Source organism: Charadrius vociferus, unplaced genomic scaffold (assembly GCF_000708025.1).
Source record: "Charadrius vociferus isolate BGI_N301 unplaced genomic scaffold, ASM70802v2 scaffold75, whole genome shotgun sequence".
Lineage (NCBI taxonomy): Eukaryota > Metazoa > Chordata > Aves > Charadriiformes > Charadriidae > Charadrius > Charadrius vociferus.
In genome coordinates, this window is record NW_009648545.1 from 79,585 (window position 1) to 97,212 (window position 17,628).

Consider the following 17,628-nt stretch of genomic DNA (forward strand, 5'->3'; position numbering starts at 1 on the left):
GCCACTACTTTACTATCAGAGCTTATCTTGTTAGACAGTGTCCTAAAGATACAGACGTAAGATTTCCAGAAGGCAAAAAAAAAAAAGAAAGAAAGAAAAGGAGGGCGGGGAGAAGCACAGTAGAATACTAATAAAATATTTTAAACTATGCAATCAGTCTAAATATTCTTACATATTAGTTTTGGCCATTTTAAGTATTTCATCCAGGTAAAACTCATCCACTGAAAAGGTAAGACAAGTTTCATGCCGCAACTGACACTGACTCCACTGATGCACTATGAATACATTTCACCAACCAAAAAGCACTTCTATCCACATTACTAAAATAGTTAACAACAGCAAATATAAAAATGAAACTGTGAAAATTAAACTTCCATTTTAATTCTGTCAGATAGATAGCATGAAACTACCTCATGAAATTAACAGCACATATTTATGTTTAGGTGAAAAGCCAGTATACGTCACATTGATCCTCTTCACCTCACAAGGGAAGTCCATAAACTTCACAACTCAGTTCCTTACTCACGGGATGATAACACAGCATCAATCCCTTTGAATTAATAAGCAAGCAGAGATGCAGAAAATTACTAAGAATCTTTCTTACTAATTTTATCCCAGAAAGAAAGACCAGAAGGTGTCTAATGCATGGAAGACTTGGAAAGAAATTCCTGAGAGATGCACAGCAAGTGATGAAGCTGGGAAAATTAAAAGTCCCTTGCAATCATAGACACAACAAAAAGCCACTTACAGTTACATGAAACTGAAATCTCCATAAAAATGAAAAATGACAAAAGCTTTGGGTTTGGGTTTGGTTGTGGGTTGTTTGTTCTTTTTTTTGAGGGGTAGGGGGTGTTGCCTACTTGTTTGTTTGTTTTAAATAGGAGAGTTATTTTTTCTTGTCAGAACAGACAATACGAAAGAGTCTTAAGAGTCCTTGGGTGTTAGGCAGTTTTTTCCTTCCAAAACTTGCATAATTATTTCACATCAGTTTTCTTTAGTCTGAATCATGACATCATTGTGTACAGAATAGGGTTCACTGGCACAATCCAGATCTACTGCTTAAATTGCTCTGAGAGCAGATATGATAAGTCACGTTTTTGAACTAAAGAAATACAGCCTTCTCATAGAATGTGTAAAGAGAGAATTCTTTTGTTAGCTGTCAGTGGGATTTTGCTATCTCTGTTAAATATATAATGGTTAGTGTCATAACAAAGATCAGCCATCGTGTTATGGCATTTATCTTCATGAGTGAAGAGAGGAAGGGCTACTGTGATTTATTCTGTCTCTCCTCATGAGACGATTAATGTCATAAGAGATTAGGCTTCAGTACTGACTTGTACACAGAATAGAATACAGGGCTGGAGTGGGAGGCTAGGCAGTTTTAATTGCCACAAGTTTGGAAGCCCACATTACTTACAGATGGCACAGTTGACAATTACTCATCTAAGATTTTCAAAAATAGGAGAATATTTTGTGGTTCACTAACTCATACCCATTTTGTGTCATTTATTTGTTCAGTCCGTCTTATCAGTCTTTCCACATAGTCCTTTCCCCATCTCATCACCTAAGTCCACCCACGGTTGTCCTGTTAAATACATCATTTATTGCAGAACTGAAATGCGTACTGTCGGATTATACTGATATTTGATAGTATCTGTTTAAAGGTTTAAAAAATACACTATTTAACAACTATTACTAAGAAATATTTGTCACAACACAGGCAGATTAGAAAGAAAATATAATGGCTCTATAACTGTATTTGTATTCATATGTAAATACAGAAACAAAACTTAGGATAGACGAACTATGAGCTTTCCTCAAGTTTTGAGAGAAGTTACAGACTCACTTCTTCCCACAGACCTTGTAAACTAATCTGACCATCATAAATTTAAGTTAATAATCTTTCAAAAGCCTATCACTTTGGAGAAATGCACACAGAGTATTTTGTTTACATGTTCCTCACTCCTTCTTATGAAAGAAAATACTTCAGATAATACTGTGGTGAAAAAAGGCATGATAAACAAAAGTTCTGTTAAAAAGGAAAGAATTACTTTTCCCCCAAAATGGAACATGAATTGTCTGTATTTTCTTGAAGTCCCCTCTTCTGAATATTGCTAAATCATGCCAAGCTAGGTAAACTTTAATCCTTGATATAAACATTTTTTCTGTTAAAAACAGCAATTCTTTACCATTGGTTTACATCAAATTATTCAAAAGCTCTCACAACAAAGCATTATCTTTATCTAGGCTTCTCAAGTATTGGCTTAAACATTTTTATCAGGCTGTTAATCACATCCACGTATAATGCGATCAGCAACTAAGAACAGCCCTGACAGTGAGACCAGAGAGGTAACAGGGCAACATTATGGCAGGGAAGAAGTATCATGAAAGCTAAGGACATTTGTTATTGATAGGAGAGAAAAATCAATGGTTCCTCATCAGTACAACTGTCTACCAGCTGGATGCTGATTTCCCTTAGAGATTTAAACCAACAGGAGCAATCACTTGGCACAGGTAAACAAATTCAATAGGACCTCCAGCCTATAAAGAAGAAAGGTGAACTCTGACTTCAAAACTGGAGTTTGCAAGGAGACAAAATGCTGATTGTTAAACCAACAGTTTGTATTCAGATCTCAAACCAAAATACAGAACATGTCTTCCCCCATGGGGGAAACCTGAAAGTGTTCAGCATAATCTGCTATTGTTGCGGAGGCTCCGAACTCCTGATCCTGCTTGAAGGCGTTATTCTGAGCTACAAGACTGGCTGACCCCTCCAAGTCAAGCTGGACAAGCACTGACCAGGTTACCGTGAGAAATGACCATCAGCCATATATATTATGCAACTACCATCACCAAACCCCAGACTCACAACAAAGCAATTGGTCAACAGAGAAGAAACACAGAGGATTTTATAAAGAAATATAAATACAGAGACTTCTCATAAAGCTAGGCTTCCTCTTCAAGACAAGCTTCTAAAGGTCCAAGGGACCTTAACAGCACAGCATACTTCTTATCCTAAGACCTCTCCCTATACATCGAACAGATTCAACAGTTACCAGGCAGGACAGTAACTGTAACCCAAGAAAAGCAAACCAAGAGAGAGCAAAACGTGGCTGTACAAAGTATATTGAATCACAGGTTTCATTCTTTTTATATGAGCACCAACACACATACACATGAGGATCTGAGTTTTCCCAAAGTCACATCTCCTCAGCAAATGCAGAAGTAAAAATTGTCACCTCCTAGGAAATGCTCCTGGCAAATGAATTCAATGTCTATGGGGTTTAGGCACATCATTTTAAATTTAATGTTTCAGAAGTGGATAATAATACATGTTTTAGCTCTATCTTCCATTTCCCTTCAAAAAGAGCTAGCAATAACTGAACAGAAAAATGAAAAGTGTTTTAAGTTACACTACCTCAACTTGGGCTTCCAGTGTAACTACTGAACTCATACTGTACCTTTGAAACAGTGAGAATTAGTAATGAAATTTGCGTTACAGTTCAAATCCAGGAATGCAATCTTCCTTTAACTGTGCCAGACAATCTCATCCAAAGACACAAAATTATACTTAGGAGATTTACATGCTATGCCCTCTGAGGTTAACACAAAAATAAACCAAGGTGTCCAGAATCACAACAAGAAAATGACCACAGTTTCATATTCAAGCATCACATCAGACAGACTTTTGGACATGGGAGATTCTAGGAAATTTATAATTTTTGCTGCTCTAGATATAACCTGGGCAAGATTATTTGAAACCTATTCTGAAAATTCCAATAGGAGATCTTACTACCAAATGGATGACAGAATATTTCAGAAGACAAATTGGTCTTCTCAGTTTTTTCAAAGGGATTACTTATAATTTCAACAATACTCCTTTGGCTGAGATAGCCCATAATGGACCTTGTTCTAAAAATAAACAGAATGCAACATAATCAAAACATAGCATTTAATCTCTAAGACAAAGGCCCTGTCTTGTACAGAGGAGAGATGACGGATATTTTTTTTTATCTCAGTGTTTCATTGCAATCCTTATACTATCAAAGTTTGAGAAGAATACAAACCTTAAAGATGAAGGTTTGAAGACTTTAGCTGTTTATCTAATTAAGTGAAATAGTAGGAAAATAAATACATAGACAAATGAAATGTAATTTTATCTCAAAATTCAGAAAGCGGTTTTTTTCCTCATTTTTTTCATTGTCAGTCATAGATTATTTTTTCCCCTCCCTTTAGTATATTTGCTATTCTACTTCTCATCGGTACAAGAACACCTCCATCTCGTCTTCACCGCTTCCCAATGCAGCACTACCATTTTCTTCCCCAGGATTACATCAGCATCACCCAGGCACACAGTCTTTTCACCACATTACACAGCAGCAGACATAAACCTAGTTTCATTCTCTTCTACTAATCCCGGCAAATATATGCAAGTACTAAAAGTAATAAGTTTCATAACTATTATTATGCATGTATGTAGCACTTAAATCCTTGGGTTTTTTCAGAACTTTAATCCTCAGAATGCTTTCCTCAGATCCCTTCCCTCCCCCTACATACCCATATTTTTCTATAAAATTAACTCCAACATTTAACAATACTTTAACTAACACATGAAGTTTCTTGCCATAATAACTCTACAAATGCTGATAACAGCAAACAGGTGCAGTGATTTTTTATTTTTTTTTAAACCTCGTGTTCTCTTTGCAGCTCTTCCAGAAGCATTTCCCAACCACCATGCATATATACCGACCTCAGTTATCTAGGCAGCCATTTTTGTAGATCTAACTTATAATGAAGACAGAAGCATTATTTTACTTTATTTAACATTACTTTTAATAGCTTGAAACAGTCTCCTACAGCTCAGACACAAATATAATGACCTAGCACATGAAAATTACAGTATTAAACTGAGTCTGTGCTCATCACGGATAATTAAAAATGACTGCACAGACAGATACTTTCTTTTTTTGTTGTTTTTGAATTTAATGGAAGTATTAAAGATTTCGAGAATTATAGGAAGATGAGAATTTGATAATGTGTCAAACAACCTATCTCCAAGCAAAGTAGGTAACCCCACAAATTAATAGAGACAGAAGTGTTCTCATTTGTAACATATCAATTATTTCATTAGACATTAATCTACAAAAAATTCTAACCAGTCCCCGAAAAAAACCAACCAAACAAACAAAAAAAAAACCACTTAGGCCAAACTAATTTGAAAGATTAAGTTATCCTCAATTTTTACTGGTTGGTTGGATGTTTTTTCTAAACAGATTAAAAGACTGTAAGAGAATGCTTTTCTGATCTAACTTCTAAAATCCACACAAAATATTCTTTATCAACTGCTTTGACTCTATTACTCCAAAATTTTTTCTCGTTTCCAATCTTCTATTGAATTTTTCAATCTGTAGTTCACATATCAGTTGAAAGGCTACCTTTTTGGAGTCTATGAAACACAATAGCTCAAATGATTGCTGAGACACTGACTTTATCCTCAAGGCCTTTCACTCTGCCCACTCCTCTTATGCTTCTCTCGTGCACTGTATCCCGCACCCTTCAGTCAGTCAAGCCTCTGTTTGTTCACTTCTCCCACATTTATGATCTCTTTCATTGGAAAACTCCCCAGACAGCCATATATGAGTTCTGCAGTCTCCTCCTCAATCGCCGCTGCTGCTGTGGGCCTGGAGGCTAAATTAATAACCCACAATGGTTTCAGTGAACATCAAACATTTACTGTGAAGGGCTGATCACAGCACAGGTACTGAGAAGTTCCTGTGGAGGTACTTAAGTAAATTCAACAATCATCAGCAATGCATGTATACAGCATGCAGTAACTTGCACAGCCAGACTGATAAAAATCTCCAAATTTACCTTGTGAAGCCACAGCCCTCTGGTTCTTACGTGCTTCTACAACTCTAAAAAAAGCATGTTTTAACATCACAACCACTTAGTGGGGCTCACTGTCATTGGAACACTATCACAAAGAGCAGAAAAGATCCTTCTTTATAAGATAACTGCAATGTTAAAGCTAGCTTAAAGCAGTGATTCCATTTTCTTTCTGTATCTGCTCTTTGGGGGCCAATCCCAGCTCTAGAAGCCACAGTATTTACGAGCAGACTTTTACTAAAGCCAAGGAGCATCAGCCCAAGACAAAGACATAAGGTTGGTTATCATTGACAAATTCCATTCAGATGGGTAGCTCTCATTCCAAAAGTGATGGGGAAACTGATACTGAGTCTGCTTATCCCTGAACACTGACTGGAGGAACACCATTTTAGCATGAAAAAATTGGTTTGCAAAATGAAACAACAATGCAACTGGACCAACCCAAGAACTGGGAGCAGTGTCCATCTCTTGCAATTGCTAACTGTCTACTCGAAGGATGCTGGGGCTTGTTCTGGGCAGATCAAATGTCCCAGGCACATAGACTTGTTTCTATGATTCTCCCAGTCAGTCTCACAGGGCTGTAACCCAATGCTTGATGTTATATATATATAAAAATCTCAATCATGTATATATAAGATTTGGGCTGCTATGTCAAGAATTTGAGGGACCACATCAAAACATGGAATCCTTATTCTGTCCTCCCATCAAATATTTTCTACTGGGATACCTGGTAAAAGGCACTTCAGCTATTGCCCAGGAGGCCACTGTTGTACTGTGATCTATATTCAAAGTCTCCAGTTGCACAGATGTACTGGGCAGGGTGAAGTAAATCATTACAAGAATCTCCACCTTTATTTTAAAAGATTAGTAGCTTTATAAAAGACAGCTTATGCTCTATACTACTGCTCCCCCTTTCTTTTCTACGATCTGGCCTGATGGACCCAAGCACTTGCTGAACAGTCCAGCTGTTTTGCTAATGTGTGCTTAACAGACAGGAGATGTTTAATAATGCAACACAACTTGACAGCACAGCATCCTGGGAACAGGACAAAAGGAAGACAAACAATGTGCTTGACAAGGATTGCCAATGTAGCAAAATCAGTTACACAGATTTTTCTTATTCTTGGCCAAAAAAAAAAAAAAATAGTTTCAAAGAGAGAGACCCCAGCACAAGAACAATCCAGGCTTGGTAGTCCCTGACATCTTCAGGAAGGTACACACTTGTGGAGCCACAGGTCATCTTGAAACCAGTAACAGAAAGGTATTAACATATCTTCAACAGTGATTTACTGAGCTTACTCCACAGCCAGACCGTGAGACCCACTATGTTATTCTACTTTTTTTTTTTCATTTTAAAATGGAAGATGAGTGCTTGCAAAATGTCTTAAAAAACTGCACAATGAATGAAACAAATTATGAAATATATTAGAATGCATTAAGCGTTACTGCTCTAAGTATGAACCTGCTGCAGCATTGCTACATCAAACCGCTGAAAAAATCCAGAGGCTAAATCCAAAAAAGTCTCAACAAAGCAGAGTATGTGAATGACCACCATTAAATAGATACAAAATTCTCAATCTGTACAAGAAAATCCATGTTTTCTGTCTAGTCACCGGCAGAAAAAAAAGGGGTAATGATGCATTTGAATTCTAAATCACACCCATCAGACAACTTTTCATAATCATTTCATTCTACCAGTTTTTTAAGTAGGATGTGAAATTCCACAAAAAGACCAGATTCTGGCAAAGGCTAGCTTCTACAGGTAATGAAAGTTACCAAGTTATTTTATTGATTTCACAAAACTAAAACTAATTTGGGGTGTGTATCTTATTTTCAAGTCTAAACTGACAAGGTGACCTTGAGGCCTTTTCCATCTTTATCTTCTATCATTATCAGTTCTGTGATTATTGAAGTGATGCTCTAATTAAGATGCTTTTCGGGCTCTAAAAACCAAATTCCAACGAGGTTCTCATTGGTCTTACCTGTCTAGAATTTCTAAATGACAGAAATGACAAATGTGACGAAAGAAGCTGGTGTGATCAGAAAGTGTCGTAATTTTGAGATCGCTGCCAGAATCTTGGTCCAGAAGAATGACAGCAGACTATGGCCAATATGGGTCTATTTTCTCCCATTACCCTTGCTAGGAAATCTTGGCATATAGGCGTAGTGACATGGGATGTCACAGGCTTCTCTGATATAGCAATGTAAATAGATAGCCCAGCAGTTGGTGTATAACTGGAAATTTTGAGACATAAAAAGAATTAACATTTATCTAAAAATAGACATCAATAGATGTATTGAAACATCTAGATGTGGAATGTATTCAGTTAAAACTGATGGAACTGAAAGAAAAACAATCAAAATAGTTATCACTTAATGAAGGATGAAGTTAAGTACCTTGGTAATACAATGATATGGGTAGAGCCTCATCTTATATAAAGAAGGTTCAAGTCATAGAGGCAAGAACAAATCATATGGGACATGAAGACTGACTGTGATTTACTAGATTCTGTAGACATTTCACAGGGCATCTCACCAACTACAGTGAACCACTACACACAGTTAGGCAGGCTCTCCAGACTGCGAAGTCAGCTGAAACCAAGTAAAAGTTTTACCTTTAAATGGTTGATGCATACTTTGGTTAAGGCTCTTTTCCCTCTCTGGACAACAAGTTATACAAGATGCTAACCAGGATAAAGCAATATAAACCCTGACTAGAATGACTGGTTAACTAAATTCCTGATCCTGTCTATACTTAACCAAGATCACAACAAAAGAGAAAATAAGTCCGACATTAAGTTCTCCAAACCAAATCATCTACTACCTCATGATGCTTGTCTGTCAAGGAACACTACTGAAGTTGTAGATGTTTACAAAAGGTTATCCGTAAGTCAGACTATGCTCTATAGGATGCAACTATCATCCACAGGATAATGATCTCTAGAGTTGTGCCTCTGCAAGCAGCGAGGAGATCCTCATCACCACAGACTTGGCTAGACCAATCTATGCATGTAGGAGGACAAGTTTTAAAACAGAGTATGTAATGAGTGCCTTCTAAATAAATGACCTTCTGATGCTCCAAAATCATGAACAATAATCTAGGACGTGACCTGGAATGTCTTCTAGACAACTGTAGCCAAACTCTCTTAATGAGTCTGTGAACGCCCATGATGATTCCAAAGCACAGCCTGAACTGTGGTCACCAATCCTGGCAAAGGCTGTCAGACAGAAACTAAACACAATGCTATACTACAAAACAAGCCTCCTCAGACACCTGAGCTACAAGATGCCACATCAGACTCAGAACCTGCAATGTAACAGCTGGAACCCATATGTTAAAAACCTCATCTAACATGTCCTCCGATATTGAGGAAAGCGACATGCCAGGTTCTACGCAGAATTTGTCCTACTGAGCTCAAGCCATTAAAACAAGCTGAACTCTTTAACATTAAAAGGATGAAAACATTAGATCCCCTCTAGTTTCCTGTTCCAATGCCAGAAACACCAGAGCTTGCTTAGACCAAATCGAATGGTGCTGCTCTAGATCCCTCCAACATTAAGTGCAGTCCACAACCCCAACCACTAACACCGAAGATGCTTTAGGAAGAAGGCATGCACTGCCAGATGGCTTATTAACTGTCTCCTGATACTTAAGATGTCTGTGCTAAAGTATTATAGTCATAAGTGGATATGTTTAGGTACCAGTCTGCTTAAGGTATGATACTCAGAGAGACATGTAGGTCAACCCTTCAAAACTAAGTCTAGCTGCAGTAAGAAGGCACCTCTCTACCCTTTTTACATTCTCAGCAGGTACATCTCTTCCCAAGAAACTCCACCAATAGGAAACTATCTAGCAGGACTTGGCAAAGACAGTGCAGCCTCAGAGGGGCAGTACATCGATGATTTAGGTTTCTTTGGGGAGGGTGACTGTCATTCAAAGTTGATAAGAGATTAAATGGGTCCCCTATGGCCAATCTGTTGTCCTTGAACAGCATGGGGATTTGCTACCTGAACTCATAGGATGAGGAAACGGGCTGAACCAGGATGCGCTGCTTAGAGCTGGCTCTATTCCAGGTTGTTCTTCTGCCTTTGCATTGGCAGCTGACTGTTCCAGAGTAAAGGTTAAGGCTCACTGCAGGGTGGGGCCGTGGGTGGACTAGATGACCTTTAAAGGTGTCCCTTCCAACCCAACCTATTCTATGATATTTGATTCCTCTAGTCTGTAAGTTTCCCAAAAGGAGGATCTGATCAGTTTCAACTGGAACCCACGAAATCATAAAGAAATCATTTCCACTAATCACACCTTCTCCCAGGTCCTGATAGAAGACATAGTGGAAGAAGAGGCCACTATTTAGTTACTGCTATTTACAGGGAATGCCAAAATTATCATCACGACACCCAGGAAAATGGAAAACATTTTGAAGCTTATAACATTTAAAAAAAAAAATAATATTAGTCCAAGGCCAAGAGGTCAAGTTTAGCAAATGACTCGTGAAGTAACTGTAATCCGCTGGTCACAGTATAACGAACAAAGAAAGGCTACAGCAGGAAGTATAAAGAGTTTGGCTTTTCTCCTTGAGGAGAGCATGCTACCTGGTCCAGACTAGGATGCCGCACTGACATGGTTTGATCCAGGGAATTGGTGAACTGTACTAGCAGATACAGAGCAACCTAGCTGCAAAGAGTGGGTAGGGCCTTGGGTGTGGTTAGTGGAAACTACTTCACTGTGATTCCATCAGTTCCACATGGAACTGACCAAATCTTGTTTGTGAGAAACTTGTCCACTGCTGAAAGAAGAAAAAAACAGATCAGTTACTTCAACAGAAACATGAGTATGACAGGAAAATATTGGTTCTTCTACAGAGAAAGGTAAGCCAGGAGCCACTCTAAGCATTCATTACAACAGTGATCATTGAACCATACCTTAAGGCACTGAGAACACCGTCATATTGTTGAGGAATGCTCATTTTTAGGTTCCTGTAAGGTTTTTCTCCGATGTTACCCTGATAGAAGTAATGTGACATTACTGAGAACAGGTCCCATTCCCGGGTTGGCTTCCTGCCTTCCTAAAGGTCTGTGATGCCAAGGGTCAAAGGGTTGCCTCAAGAGTTAGAATCTCATTCCTCTCAACCTTCCCTAGAAGAATGCAAAAGGTAGCTGAAATAAAATAAATTTATATTTTATTTGTAGATCGCCTTCTAAAATAAAAAAATATAACCACAATAACTCCTGCATTATTTCATGCTAACAAAATACTGACACTTTAAACACAATCACAGAAGGTAAAATTAAAAAAAAAAAAAAAGTATAGGCTAAACCTTGTCTAACAAGTGCAAAAATTACTTTGAATAAAACAAATTGAAGGAAACCCTAGAGCAAACCAAAACAAAATATAGCTCTTCAAAGCAGCATTGATTGTGGATCAAAGGCAAAGGCCATCAAAACTTCCCAATCCACAATGTTTCTGCATGTCTGAAAAAGAATTAACTCAGAACAAATATGGAAATAATAGTAGGTCTCTGTTAAGCCAACAACAAAGAAAACCTTAATACCATAAAACAAAGTTACGTCAAATCTCCCATTTTTAAAGATACACGAAGCTCCTTTCACACAATGCTTTAAAATGTTATTTATAGTAACAAAAGCAAAGACTTAAGATAAAAGTCAAAGGGATTATCATCAATGGTGTAGCCACACAGACGTTACTCTTCTAATTTATTGTTTCATTCGTGGTCTTCAAATACGAAGATGTAATGCAAAAATACTTCCATACCGCTATACGATCTGTTTCAACTACACTATCTCAGCAGACCAGACAAAGCAACAATCAGCTTTTTGGACAGCCAGCCACATTAAACAGTAACATGCAAACTAACAATTCCAATGGGCTTTTGTTTCTTTTCAGGGATTTTTTCAGCGTTGGTTTCCTTAATTAATTACTATAATTTTCATAAAGTTTACAGGAGTGAGAGAACAACTCTTAATTGACAGCTGGATCCTGTCAGAAGACTAGTGCAAGAACTACAAGAATTAAGGTATCAATAGCACTCATCCAATATGCACACGTCACCTGAACCATGAGGACTCTCCACAGCACCATAAAGCACATAGTCTTCACTAACACAAGAAAACCTTTCTTTCAGAATGAAATTTGGAGAAGAAAAAGCAAAAATACTGGAGAGGAGATCCAACATATAAATAACCCAACAAGCATTACTGTTCTCATTCTTGAGATTTTCTTCTGCTTTATTGTCAACTAGTGGTAGAGACTTAACTGAACTGTGTTTCAAAACACCACTTACAGGAAAGAGAAGAGGCTAACAGTAAGTCCCAGCTATTAATAAAAAATCCTTTTAAAATGTTACCATAAACTATCACCCTTCATAGGCAGATGTTCTATGCTTCATACATGTGCTGAGCTCTCCGTTCCCAAAGTGAGCAGCCTCTGCTCATTTTGTTTAGGCCTCTTTCACCTGCGTCTGGCAGTCAAATGACAAAAGTTGGATCACTGCTACCAACTTAAAACTGTTATCAGTTCCTGTGCAGCACAGTATCCTTGGACACATTTTGTTCTCAGCACACAGTGGCTACTACAAAAGGAAATGATGAGTGCTTATAGTGGGTGACCGTTAAGAAGCACTGAGGTGCCCACCTGCCAGCCTAACAGAGTGTCCCAAGAGGTCTGCTGCCTTCTGGGAGCTAAAGTCTGAGATGCTCCTGAGAGGGTGCTACAACTTGTCAAGAGCTCAGACTACCTATCCATTGCTACTCTTCTATGTGGGCATGAATGATACCGCAAGCCAGAACCTGGGCAGAATCAAGGAAGACTACAAAGCCCAGGGGGTGCAAGCGAAAAGTATTGGTGCCTAAGTTATCTTCTCTTCCATTTTACCAGTTAGAGGAAAGGGTCCACCCAGAAATAGACCTATAATGTAAATCAACTTCTGGCTTCGTGGCTGGTGCCATCACGAGGGTTTTGGCTTTTACGGCAACGGGACATTCTTCGATGACTATAGCCTGTTAGGGAGGGATGGGATCCACCTCTCTAGAAGAGGCAAGGGAATCTTTGGCAGCAGGCTAGCCAACTTGGTGAGGCGGGCTTTAAACTGAAGGGCTTGGGGAGCAGAGTCCAAAGTGGCAACGCTCACACCATTGCAATCAACTAGGGAATAAACCAGGACAACCTGAGCAGCGACAAATGTTCCTTAGCTGCCTCCTAAGATCAAAACCAGCAGACCACTCACCTCAAGTGTATGTATACCAATGCATGCAGCCTGGGGAACAAACAGGAGGAACTACAGTTCTGTGCCCAATCAGAAAGTTATGTTATCATAGCAATAACTGAAATATGGTGGGACAACTCACATGACTGGAGGATTGCAATGGATGGCTATAGGCTGTTCCATAAAGACAGGCATGGAAGGAGGGGGAGTCGCGCTCTATGTTAAGGAGAACTTTGAATGTACAGAAGTCAACTATGACAATTGTGGAAGCCTTATCGAATGCCTCTGGGTCAACAGTAGAGGGGTCGTCTCCAAGGGGGATCTTACCGTAGCCATCCACTACCAACCTTCAAACCAAGACCATGAGGCCAACAAAGCAGTATTTGGGTCACTTAAGCAAGCTCCGGGTCAACAGAACCTGGTTCTTATGGGTCACTTTAACTACCCAGACATTTGTTGGAAGAACAATATAGCAGCTCACATGTGATCCATCAAGTTCCTGGAATGTGTAGAGGACTGCATCCTCATACAAATGTTAGATGTGCCAACCAGAAATGAGGCACTGCTAGACTTGCTACTCACAAACCAAGAAAACCTGCTGTGTAGTATCTTGGTTAGTGACGGCCTTGGCTGCAGTGACCACAATATTGTGGAGTTTGGGATCCTTCTGAGCATGCTGAAGGTTAGTACTAAGATAAAAGTTTCAGATTTTAGAAGAGCAAACTTCAGCTCACTCAGAGCTCAGTTGGGAGGGATTCTGTGGAAAGCTTCCATGGAGGATAAAGGAGTTAGAGAGTGCTTCAAGAATGGTCTCATAGAAGCACAAAACCAGTTCATCTTCTTTAAAGGTAAGGGAAGCAAGAGATCCCCTTGGCTTAACTGCGAGCTTCTGAGTCTGCTCAAAACCAAAAGAAAAGTGTATCAGAGATGGAAAAGCCCATGAATATCCATTGAGAACTACAAGGACATTGCCAGAGCCTGCAGAGATGCAATTAGAAAAGCAAAAGCTCAGCTCAAATTGAACTTGGTCAGAGACATTGAAAACTACAAGAAAGGTTTCTTCAGGTACATAAAAAATATTAGCCCACTGTTAAACAGGAGAGGTGAATTAGTCTCCAACAACACTGAAAAGGCAGAGGTTCTCAACACTTTCTTCACCTCTGTCTTTACCAGCACTGTTTGGCCCCAGGCGTTGGGAACAAAAATCCAGGTTGATGCAAACACAGACCAACGATCAGTGAAGGAAGACTTAGTATGTGAACTATTACAGGAGCTTGACTCCTACAAATCAATGGATCCTGACATTATCTACCCAAGGGTGCTAAGAGAGCTGGCGGACGTTGTTGTGAGGCCACTCTCCATAATCTTTGAGAAGTCATGGAGATCTGGGGACATCCCAGAAGACTGGAAAAAGGCTAATGTCACTCCCATCTATGAGAAGGGCTTAAAGGAGGATCCAGGAAATTATAGGCCCATCAGTCTTACTTCAGTCCCTGGGAAAGTTATGGAATGAATCCTCCTGGGGGCTATCACAAGTCAAATGAAGGACGTGACTGGGAAAAGCCAGCACGGATTCACCAAAGGCAAATTGTGCTTGAAAAACCTGATTGCCTTCTACGACAAGGTAACCTGCTTGGTTAACATGGGGCAAGCAGTGGACATTGTCCACCTGGATTTCTCCAAAGCTTTCAACGTGGTTCCCTACAACCTCCTCCTAGACAAACTGATGTGTTACGGTCTAGCCAAGCAGCCCATGCCGTGACTGGGCAACTGGCTAACAGGACACACCCAAAGGGCCGTGGTAAATAGCTCCTTTTCAAACTGGCAACTTGTCACAAGTGGGGTCCCCCATGAATTGATATTGGGCCCAGCACTGTTTAATGTCTTCATAAGTGGTCTGGATGATGGGACCAAGCGTACCCTGGTGAAGTTTGCTGATGATACCAAACTGAGTGGGGAAGTGCACACTTCAGAAGGGAGAGCCACCCTGCAGGAAGACCTGGATAGGCTGGAATAGTAGGCTAGCAAGAACTTTATGAAGTTCAACAAGGAAAAGTGTAAAGTCTTGCACCTGGGAAAACAAAATCCAGGAGTGTAGCACTGGTTGGGATCTACCCTGCTGGGGAGCAGCTCTGTGGAAAGGGACCTGGGGGTCCTGGTGGCCAACAAGCTCAATATGAGTGAAAAGTGTACTGCAGCAGCAAAGAAAGCCAACAGGGTGCTGGGCTGCATCAACAAGGGTATCATCAGCAGAGAGAAAGAAGTTATGGTCCAGAGAAGGGCCACAAAGATGATCAAAAGACTGGGACGCCTGCCATATGAGGAAAGGCTGAGAGAACTGGGTTTGTTCAGCATTGAGAAAAGAAGGCTTAGGGGAGAACTTATCACCATGTTCCAGCATTTAAAGGGTGGCTACAAAGAAGATGAAGACTCCCATTTTACTTTTATGAGGAGTCACGTTTTACTTTTATGAGGAGTCACGTGGAAAAGACGAGGGGTAATGGGTACAAGTTACTCCTGGGGAGATTGAGATTAGACACCAGAGGAAAATTTTTCACAATGAGAACAATCAACTATTGTAATAATCTCCCCAGGGAAGTAAGTGGTGGATTCCACATCATTAGACACTTTTAAGAGTCAGCTGGACAAGGTGCTGGGCCATCTTGTCTAGACCATGTTGTTGCCAAGAAAGGTTGGACCAGATGATCCTTAAGGTCCCTTCTAACCTGGTATTTTATTATTCTATGATTTTTCATTTGGATAATTTTTACGCAGTATCTTATGGCATGAAATTATTGAGTCAGAATTCACTATTTTGGGACTTTCAGCAACTGCTCGAGAATCCTTGCAAGTTTAAGAACAGCTGAAACTAAACAGATACAGGTTTTTTCAACTGAAAGGAATCATTACAAATTGCTTAAACTACTCAAGTGTTTAACCTTTCTATTCAATTTCTGAGTTCCAACTATGACCAGAAAACAACAATACGGTTTCACCAAATGAGGATTAACTGAAAGACAGAGAAAAGACAGGATGTTTCTCCTCCTTCCTTTAAAGATTTTCTTTTGTTCTTGTTTTTTTAAGTGTTCTATCTTAGTTTATCAGACACAAAAAGCTGAAAACTGCTATGAAGATAATGCCCAGGTTGTACATAAGCACTGCTGTAGTCTGCTGCAGAGTACAAAGTGAGTTGACATATCGGGTTTACATCAAAGATATGCCCTTTGGCAGGTTGTAAAGACAGGTTGCAATTTTGTCCATAAAAATGCATGTTCTACAAAATGGGTACTGTAACATGAACTGTTAGTGGTATGCCACCATTCCACTGATCCTGCACATGCGTTCATTTCTCAGGAATGCTTGTAAGCTGGGCTATGCCTTGCCCTAAGATAAGCAGACTTGCATGAGGACAAAAGCAGCATGTCGCAGACAGAAAGATTCAACTCTCTGCAGGAGACTTCTTCCACAAAATACAAGTTCCAATACAGGACATGCCAGTGGCTCCTGTTTTACTGCCTGTATCACATACGCGGTATGTACAGCAAGAGCTGAATATAAGGGGAGTCCTTTCCTGCTTATGTTTTAAAAATTAAGGGAACAGCTTGGAAAAAACACTGCATTGCAGGAACTTAAGTTTTCAAAGAGCCTTTAATCAAATACCAAGAAACGGCGAATGCAACACTGACTGTCAGTTTGGAGCCTCGCTACTTAGACTTACACATTACAATGTATTTTAAGACTGTCACGTAGTATATTTTTCTGAAGTATTTCTGCTTCTTTCATTATGAATGTGGGAGATGAGGAGCTGTGTAATGATTTCAGGCTCGAGTCCAGTTTTTGTACTCCTTTTTATCCATAACTATTACATGGTGCATTACGAGTTTCAATATAGATTGAATATAGAGACATGACCATATCCATTTCTCTCATAATTACTGAGAGAAATAGTAATAGAGAGTGAATGAGGCAAAAGTGTAGCCACAGAAGGAAGACGATTTTATGACTATGAAACAGAACTACTACAGAGACGCTGTTGGTACCATAACTGCCTCTCCCACAGATTTCCTGCACAGCTTTGAGTAAGGTACTTAATCTTTCCATGCCTCAACTCTGCATGGGTAAAGCAGAGGTCAAAATACTTAACTTCATAGGCATGTTATAACTATAGAAACATTTGCGTTTGGGAAGCTACTGGGTGTTGCTAATAATAGCTATGTATGTACGATTGAAACATAAAAGAAAAATATATTTTAGTACTGAGTTTGAAAGGTGTATAGAAAATTAAGTAGGGCACCTCACATCAAACAAAGAAAATAAAACGAAAAATCAGCAGCTCGAAAGAGTGAACTTGAAGTACTTGGGAAACTAGCATGCAAGTATGTCATTTAAAGTCTAGATTGTGATGTACAGACATGCACAACAAAGTGAAAAAGCAACACCAGCAATGTTACCTCTGTGATTTCATACTTTTTAGCACTTCACCTTGAAAGCCCGATATTGTTTTAATGTAAGGGCTTTG

At 39.4% G+C, this 17,628-nt stretch overlaps 1 protein-coding gene across 1 annotated transcript in view; it reads right to left on the bottom strand.

Annotated features, from left to right (window-relative positions):
- Positions 1-10,910, bottom strand: part of LOC104287290 (putative Polycomb group protein ASXL3) — a gene marked incomplete at its 3' end in the record, with an annotated part of 81,440 nt that extends 70,530 nt beyond the window's left edge. Inside the window, exons 1-2 of the mRNA XM_009885974.1 lie at positions 10,810-10,910; positions 10,643-10,673 (exon numbers count right to left, since the gene is read on the bottom strand). Coding sequence (XP_009884276.1) covers positions 10,643-10,673; positions 10,810-10,910 — 132 coding nt within the window. The remainder of the gene's footprint in view (positions 1-10,642; positions 10,674-10,809) is intronic.
- Positions 10,911-17,628: the final 6,718 nt, after the last annotated feature.